Source organism: Pholis gunnellus (genome assembly GCF_910591455.1).
Source record: "Pholis gunnellus genome assembly, chromosome: 18".
Taxonomy (NCBI): domain Eukaryota; kingdom Metazoa; phylum Chordata; class Actinopteri; order Perciformes; family Pholidae; genus Pholis; species Pholis gunnellus.
Genome location: NC_136545.1, coordinates 5,693,281 through 5,702,226, shown reverse-complemented (window position 1 = coordinate 5,702,226; position 8,946 = coordinate 5,693,281). Strand labels below are relative to the sequence as shown.

At 44.0% G+C, this 8,946-nt stretch overlaps 1 protein-coding gene across 1 annotated transcript; it reads left to right on the top strand.

The window, feature by feature from the left end:
* The first annotated feature begins 663 nt into the window (after nucleotides 1-663).
* On the top strand, nucleotides 664-8,002 carry tmem230a (transmembrane protein 230a). Its single transcript, XM_079179521.1, has 4 exons — nucleotides 664-767; nucleotides 4,225-4,332; nucleotides 4,744-4,866; nucleotides 7,116-8,002. Exons 2-4 carry the CDS (start codon nucleotides 4,231-4,233, stop codon nucleotides 7,254-7,256), a joined length of 366 nt encoding a protein of 121 aa, XP_079035647.1. The 5' UTR covers nucleotides 664-767; nucleotides 4,225-4,230; the 3' UTR covers nucleotides 7,257-8,002.
* The last annotated feature ends 944 nt before the right edge of the window (nucleotides 8,003-8,946 follow it).

The following is an 8,946-nucleotide window of genomic DNA, read 5'->3' as shown; positions in this document are numbered from 1 at the left end:
AATATTATGTAATTCACTGAAGGACATGTGAAGAAGACCAGTGAAAGACCTCGGAGAGGAGAGTGGCCAAGGTAAGGACAGAGAAGACAGCACACAGAAGTCCGACGCAAAGACAAATCCCACAATAAGAATGTCTCTTTATTTTATTGATGTGACAGTGTTGGAACAGGTAGGCTTTTTTTTCTGTTATTATTGTAGTTTTTAAATAAAGTATTTGATAACCAACTACATAAAGAACATAAAGTATATTAATCAACTATTGTACTGAAGTGCAGTATTGAGGTGCTTTAAGTCATATCATTTACTTTACACTTTTCTAAATAATAATACAATATAATGCTATTTTATATAAACCTGGCACAACATTAAATTGCTTTCATTTTCATTAACAATAATATTCCAATGATAATATTTAACCAATCAATCAGTAGCAATATTATGGTGAATCGGGCTATTTGGCTGCAAAACCTTTGTTTTTGATACGTCCACCTCTGCACTTTTAATGAAGTGGATTTCTTGATGTGTGTAGGATTGGATCATCAGCCCACTTTGATCGGCCACAATATGGATGGAAAACTTCGACACGAAGCCTGTGAACTTCACCAGGACAAGGATCAGGAGAAGATTTCTGTGCGCATGCGCAATGCTCAAAAACAAGGAAGTTGACGCAGATTTCCATCAATGAAAACAAAGTCGATGTGGCGCCGTGGAGGAGCAGTCCGCCACAGATAACGACACCGACGGTGTCAATTAAACCTCGAGTGAAGGTAAGAGGTGACCGAGCAGAAGAAACGAGCTTTTCATCAAAGCCGTTTGCGTTTTTTATCGTGTTACGTTAGCTCGAGTTTGATGGCGTAACTTCTAAGAAGCTAATGCTCCAGCTAATTAGGTATGAGTAGACGTAAACAAAGCAGGTTAGCTATAGTTCCCCCAGCAGTGAACTGCTTCATCTGGACTTGCGTGCGGGACAAAAAGAAACTCTGCTCCATAACGTTTTAAATGCACAGGAGCTGCTTGTTTATTAGCCTGTAATTAGCCATATGTGACGTTACATGGTTTAACCTAGATAACACGAGGAGGATTGTGAATTTAAACTTAACGTGACGTTACACTTGTGGGCATGATGCAAAACTATTCTCGTTTACTTTTCCCTTTGGATGTTTTAGCAGTAGTAGTATGCATCTTTACGTGACGACACAGTGAGACATGATACAGCTGCAGGATACAGGAGGAAATGATACCGGAACATCATGCTCATACATTAACGTTAATGTATACGTTACATAGGTCGTTCACAGGCGATACAGTGATGAACTAAAACAAGTACCATAGAGGTGTGAGTGCCATATACACAACCTGTCACGCATTAAAAGATTAAACGAGCTTAACGTAATTTAGGGAAGCCAGGGTTTTACTGCGTCACAGCACCACAACCCCGTCCCCATATATGACTTCAGTGGTGTAACAATGCTGATTCAAGGGTGTGGTAATGGAGTAGGAATACAAAACCCTTGCATTGTGTATCAATAATAATACAATACAAAAAATACATATAAATACAATAGCCAAAAAAAACATCAGCATCAGTCTTTAAAACATACCATAAAATGTGTGTGTGTGCAATTGTAGGATGTATGAATAACATTATATATATAATACATGCATGTTCATAAATAAAGAATGCTTCCGTACCGGCTCGCTGAATAGTTTGAGTATGAAAATTCGGTCAACACATTTGTAAACGGTAAGCAAAAAATAAATAAAAAAAGTACAATGGTTGTTGGAATAAATATGGAATGAATAATGTAACTGGTTGATTTATTCACATGAGGTGGGCGGACATGACAGCAGGCTACACACAGTGTGCTTATATTTGACAGTGATGATAATTGCATGTTTAAAAACAGCGTGTATTTAAATGACAAAACATAGGCTGTAACTGACCGGTACAGCGGCATGTTGGTGTCACAGCGTTATTGTTAGTGTTCCTTTGTGACAGGTGTTAAGTGTTCATCAGGCCCGTGGAGACAAACTGTTCTTGTGTCTGGATGCGTTGGCGTATGGCGTTCTGTAGCTGCTACCAGATGGGAGGAGTTGGAACAGCTTGTGACCAGGTTGTGAAGGGTCTGCAGGGATGGAGGTGTGTACGTCCTGGCGCCAGTGATTTCTTTTCTGCACTCCTCCTGACTGTTCGCTGTAGCCTGTTCCCTGCCCCGTTTGGTGGCTGATCGGAAAGCACACGGTGATGGATGTGCAGAGAACAGAGTGAATCGTTGCAGTGTAAAATTGGATCGGCAGCTCCTGAGGCAGGTTGAACTTGCTGAGTTGGCGCAAGGACTAATCCTCTGCTGGGCCTTGTTCTCTGAAGGCTTCCGCAGCAGATGCACTGTGTGTTTCAATACCAACACTACCAAACTATTTAGTATGCCGGAAAATATCCAGTATGTCAAATGCATTATGTCAAAAACACCAGGATGTTCTACTACGGTATACAATGAGGATGATGATGGGGGGGGGGGGGGGGGGGGGGTTGATGGTCCGGATGCTGGGTGGGATTTTCCTCAGCCTCACCTGCTGCCTCCCCTCTGTCAGGAAGTTTGTGATAAACCGACGGATGGGTGAGTTTGGAGCAGAGGATGTCTGGGATGTTGGTGTTGAACGCCGAGCTGAGCTGAGGTCCCAGATCCGTGCTTCCTGTATGTCCCTGCATGGTGCTGCAGGATGTAGGGCAGTCCCACGTTGAGAGCATCATCCGCTGACCTGTTTGCCCGGTAGGCAAACTGCAGGGGGTTCCAGCAGGGGTCCTGTGATGCTCTTCAAGTGGACCTGCACCAGTCTCTCGAAGGATTGCATGACCCCACACGTCTGAGCGACAGACCTGAAGTCATTAAAATCTGTGATGGAGGGTTTCTCAGGGGCCGGGATGATAGTGGAGCTTTTGAAGCGGGGGGGACTTCACACGACTCCAGTGATCTATTAAAGATCTGTGTGAAGATGGGGGGGCCAGCTGGTCAGCATAGACTCTCAGAAAGGAGGGCTGCACGCCGTCTGGGCCGGCGCCTTCCTGAACTTCTGTGTCGACACACACACATCGTGATGTGAATGTGCGTTCGTCAAGCTTGCGGTGAAGCACATTCAGGTCGTCGTCAAGTTGATGGTTGTCCACAGTTTGTTGGGGGGGGGGGGGGGGTCTCTTATAATTAGGGATGTCCTGCAGGCCTCTTCACAATGTCAGTGAGTTTATACAGGTCTGTAGCAAGAGCATCGAAAACAATTGAACACCTGAGACGGCGCTCTCCGCCGCCATCATCAACAACAACTGATCAGGGAACACCCTTTGTAAAAATGCTGCTCTTCAGCTGAAGCAATCTTGTGGAGAAGTATTTGCACGAAAGGTTCCGTCTCCCTTAAACCAACCCAGATGAATACTGACGAACACTCCCACGTCTTTGTAGCTTCCAAGCTTCGCGTATGTTTTTCTCAGATAATACAGGGACATCCAGAAAAGCTCTCGTAAACACTTTTCCCCCATTTTTCGCTAAATCCACAGCATTCCCTTTCTGCAGCGAGCGCTTCGACTTCACAGGAGCCATAACCTGGAGCTCTCCTGCATTCGAAGGGCTCTGTGGCGAGTTAATGTGACGGCTGCCGGCAACACAACAGAATGTTTCTGAAAAGCTCATCTGTGCTCTGTTCAAGCTGGAAACAACAGTTTTTATTCCTGGGTTTAGTCTGCTGTGGGTGCAACTTATTCACAGAGCCAAATATCTCCAACATAAACAAAACTTCAGGCCTCGAGGATGATCAGATCGCAATGTGTCATCACACTTCTCTGAGTCCCTTCGGGGCAGATCAGTGTTGTGGTAATTTTCTTCTTTCGTTCTTGCTGTGTGTACACGTGGAATAAATAGTCCCTGTTCTGGGCAGGTTTTGTAGAAAAGCAGAAAGATCAGAAGCTACACCGAACCCACTCAGACAGCGTGCTGCAAACCTCTCATTTTTCTAATAAAGGCTTTCAACAGTAACAGCCAGTTACTGTCCGGCGCTGAATGGAAAAGGCCAGTTCAGTGCTGACATTTTCCCGCAGAAGCGACACTGGAGATGACAAGAGGGCATGAGCACCTTCTGCTGAAAAACTGTTCTCAGCACAGGTTACAGCAGTCACAGAATACCGCGGAGACAGTCTGAATGATTATACCTCTCTCTGTCTGTCCGTCCAAACAGCTCTTAATGAAGGCGACCAGAGGGAATATGTTGGGTGTTGGAATATCTAACAACAAGGTCAAGTATTCACGGCTGGCTGCTGATGACGACGGTTACATAGACTTACAGGTGAGAGACATGGTTTGGCCAGGAGCCTGGTAATTATTAACCCTAATGCAGCTATTAGGGCTCCTGGCATTACATTTGAGATAAATCCATATTAATGTCTTCCTGGTGATGTGCCAAAAGCCTTCTGTGATTATCCCAGAGAGATAACACCAGCTATTAGTTTCTGCCCGCAAAATAACAAGTCTGATAAAACGTTTCCTGTTTTGTGTCTGTGTACAGTGTTTGCTGGTGGTTAACGCCGGCTAATTTTGTTTTTGATGCAAACCGAAATGATTGTAGAATTAATTATGAAAGTGCAGTACTTACAAATGTTGAGGCAAGCTACAGTTTCTGCAATGATTAAACATAATGGTGAAAAAAACCCCACTTAAATGTCATGTGTTTTTGTCCCAACAATTGAACGCTTCACAGTTCAAGAAAAGCCCACCAAAGGTCCCGTACAAGGCGATCGCTCTGGCGATATTCCTGTTTCTGATTGGCTCCCTGCTGATAGTCTTCGGGGCCCTTCTTCTGTCAGGAATCATAAAGGTCGAGGTGAGTTTGGTCCGTTAACGCAATAAAGTCTGTTCAAAGTGGCGAATTACATCGATGGGTCTCGCATCCAGATATGTTGTCAGTACACTTGGACGGCAGTTGAAATGTGTCTTTAGTATCAATTGAAAGAGAATTTCTTGTTCTGTTGCCAAAGAGCTTATTGTGAGGCCTGTCACATTCCCCCATAATGTTTGGGTTCCTTAAAACTGACAGTAAATACCCCGTCAGCCTTGTTCTCCTGAAAATCCATTTGTGACTAAAATGTTTCTGTCTGAGCTGCCCGCCTCCTGTCTGCTCCGAGTGTATTTCCCGCTTGGAAGGTACATATATTTTTATGTTGCTCCTATGTGTGAACTAAAGACGCTCTTTTATTTATCTTTTTAATTACAAAATGTGTCGCCAAGCACAGGCAGGTAACAAAATCCACCCACCAACGCCTCCAAGGCTCACCAATAATACATTATAATATATGTTAAACCTTTCAAAAACTGAATTTGTGTGCGCCAGCTTGGCCCGGTGCAGTGACGAGGTGTATTTTGTTACCTTGGGACAGAGCCAGGCTACCTGTGTCTTTGTGCTAAGCTAAGCTGCCGGTCATATTCACCATAAAGGCATGAGAGTGGTATCACTCTTCTCCAGTGGTGTAAGGTAGCTACGAAGGGCCCTAGTACACGCTAGTTACCAGTTATTCAGCGCACACACACACATGAAGGGCCTTGTTCCCCTCTCTATGGGCACTTGACAGTTTGGTGCTACAGTTTGAAAACATTTCAGTCAGTACCAGGAAAGTATCTCGGTGTGATACCCAGCCCTAGTTTTGACACATCTAGAGAGCCAACACGGCCTCCAGAATGTCAACTCATGCAGTAATTAAAACACTCACGTCGAGTTAATCTCGTTTTTAAAATTCTGTAGCTGAACTGTTGTCCCGGCATTTTATTGCCCTGCTGCCAGTTTTCTGCCACGCTCTCATTTTTCCTGGCCCTCGACGGTCTTGTGTGTGTGTGTGTGTGTGGGTGTGTGTGTGTGTGTGTGTTTGAATATAACTAACGATTTTGATATGTCCTAGCTCGGAGTGCCAACTCCAGTAGATCCCCTGCTGCGGTTTCTGCTTCCTAACATCATGACTCTACGCCGGCACATATTGTATTTGTAATAATCAGTGGGAGGTTAATGGGAATGTGTGTATTTTATTTATTTTTTTCACCCAGTCTGCAGATTGTATTTGCAGAAAATTGGATCTGCCACGAAGGCAGCATCCGAGTATTTCAGCAGTCTTCGTGCCAATTAGCCCACGCGAGTTGAAATAGCATATCTAACACCACACATTACACAAGGTTCAAGCTGGGGATAGAGGCAGGTTCCAATGCAAGGCCTTGTAGGAGTTTTGGGTTGAAAGAAAGTTGTTTCATTGTTTTTTGATTTTGGCTGTAGAGGGTGAGCTTGAGTGTGTGTGTGTGTGTGTGTGTGTGTGTGTTTTTGTGTCTAACTATTGCAGTGGCAAATGAAACCCATGTTGCAAGACATATCCTTTCGCTTTACTTAAATTACTTATTTATGAAGTCAAGGATCAGTTCCCTAAAATGACAAAAAAAAGACGATGAGTTTATTGGATAAACTCAACACAAGGTCCACTTACTAGCTACAGTGTGAGCCATCTCCATAACAACTGAGCATACCATGAGATGCGGTTGAAGGTCCAGAACAAATAAAATGAATAAAAAAAGTGCCTTTAGTCAAACTCCAAAAACAATTCTCCTCAATAAGAAGAATCCTCCTCATCTCAGAGAGGGCCACAGCAACTCTGTGCACAAGGCTGCCATCTGGTGGTGAAATGAAACACCTGTGCCCGTGCCTCCCAGTGGTAAGTGCCCCCCCCCCCCCCCCCCCCCCCCCCCCTCCTATGTGAGATGACTAATGAATAGCAGGGAACCAGATCTCAGAAAGATGAAGTCATCACTTCCGCGCGCCTCCTGCGCACCCCTTTTTCCTCATTCAGAGCAGGTTTGAGTCGTGCTGGCAGGCGGCGTGGAGATAAGAATGTTAAAGCCCGATGCGACGCTTCTGTCCTGCCGTACGTCACCAAGTACGGGTATTCCTGTCTTTGATGTTTGCGAGTAAACAGGGAGTCTGAGTCACACTTAAAGTAGATCAATTCCTCCCAAGCTTTGAAACACAAAGACATGTCTTCTTGTAACCCCTCATCACAGACTCTCACTCCCACCTCCTGCTCTTCTTTGTGTTCTCAGCACCCGGACCGCACCATTCCCGTCATCATCATAGGACTGCTCGTTTTCCTTCCTGGGTTTTACCATTTGAGAATCGCCTACTATGCCGCAAAGGGTTACCGAGGTTACTCCTACGATGACATCCCAGATTTTGGCGACTGATTGGTGGAGAGTCCCCCTTCATTTTGCCACACTCTGTGTACCTTGAGACCGTTGCCTGCTGTTTTACTTTGAGTTTCTGGATGAATGTAGCAAATGTGGCAACACTTCACATCCCCGTTCTGCCGTGGAGACTTTAAAAGTTTTTGCTGATTTTTTTATTGTTATTCTTCGTTGTTTATTCGACGCTCCGTGTTGTATTATCCTCCACACGAGACAGCTGGGTGAACCTTAGAGGCTTTATACACTGAACTTTATTAACAGTGAACCAAACGCTTAATGAGCAGAGAACCTGTCGCTCGCCTGCAACAGTGCGGCCGTTCACGCCTCATTCACGAAAAAAACGCGAATGAAACCTCGGCTGAGTGGGGAGACTTTTTTTGGAGACCACACAGAGGCCTTTGACTTACTACTGCTAGAGAATCCACGGCCTGGACCACCGAGCCGCTTTGTGTTCTTTGCACAGTTGCGCAGCTCATTCACGGTGTATCTTAAACAAATATTTATTTGTGGCCGTAGTCCATATGATTTTATGCAAAGCTGGCCGGGGGGCTGTATTTCTCCCGAAGGATTATACTTGCAGTACTATCCAAAGATCGTATACTTTTGTCTGTTTTTTGAATGGAATGTATTACTCTCCGTATGAAGTGTTGCTGTTTGTGCATATTCATTGAAATATCACAGGAAGATGTATTTTTTACATGCATTTGCTTGATTAAGAAAAAAATGAATAAAAGTAGAAATCTGAAGGTGTTGTTACTGTGATTCTTGATTGCACTGAGGAATGTGATTCTGATGGCAGAGTGTGGAGATCATTTGGAAATTAATCCATTAAGGTAACAAGGAAACAGTCAGGCGGAGGTTTTTACACAGCCATAACCCAGAGCATCCTGCCACTATCGACTGCTGTCTGGTACGGAAACACATCTGTGCACACAACGAAGAAATCAAGGATCATAAGCTGCAAACTGGCCTCCGTACACACAGAAAGCACCGTCTCACGGGAAACCTCCGAATCTTTTCCAGTGCCGCCGATAAAAACACAAAAGTCGGCTTAATTGTGAATATGTATGCAGTATGCTCTGCCCTTTACGTTTGCACAGATGCTGTATGTGGTGTACTGTCACAGTCATTCCATCTGTACTGAGATTAAGTCCACCAGCCTCACCGTGTGGTAATAAGACACTTGAACTTTAACTGTAACACACACACACACCAAAGGTTAAAAAGCAAAAAAAGAAACTAGAAAAATAGATCTCAAACTTCTTTCCTTCCTTCTAATCTTGTTGTCTTAATCAAAAAACATGAATATAGAATAGAAAGTAAGAAAAGCAAACAAATCACTCAAATCCACGTTTCTTTTTTTTTAATCTGTTGGAGAGGCGGTTTTATTGTAATAAATAAATAATCACTTCTGTATCATGGTTGACATTCACAAAAACAGAAACGGAACATTTTAATTATGAAAAACTCAGAAATCAACAGTCTCACAGAAACAAAACAGCAAAGCCTCGCCAGCTGCAGTTTACTCCATTGTCATTGTGGAAGGGTGACATCTATGAATCATATCAGAAGCCGCCGTTTTCACTTCATTCGTAATAAATACTCATGTTTATTCCGAGTCACAGGCCCACCAAGGAAACATTTAGCTTGGGTTTTGGGCACCAACATCAGGTAAAGGACACCCTCTTGT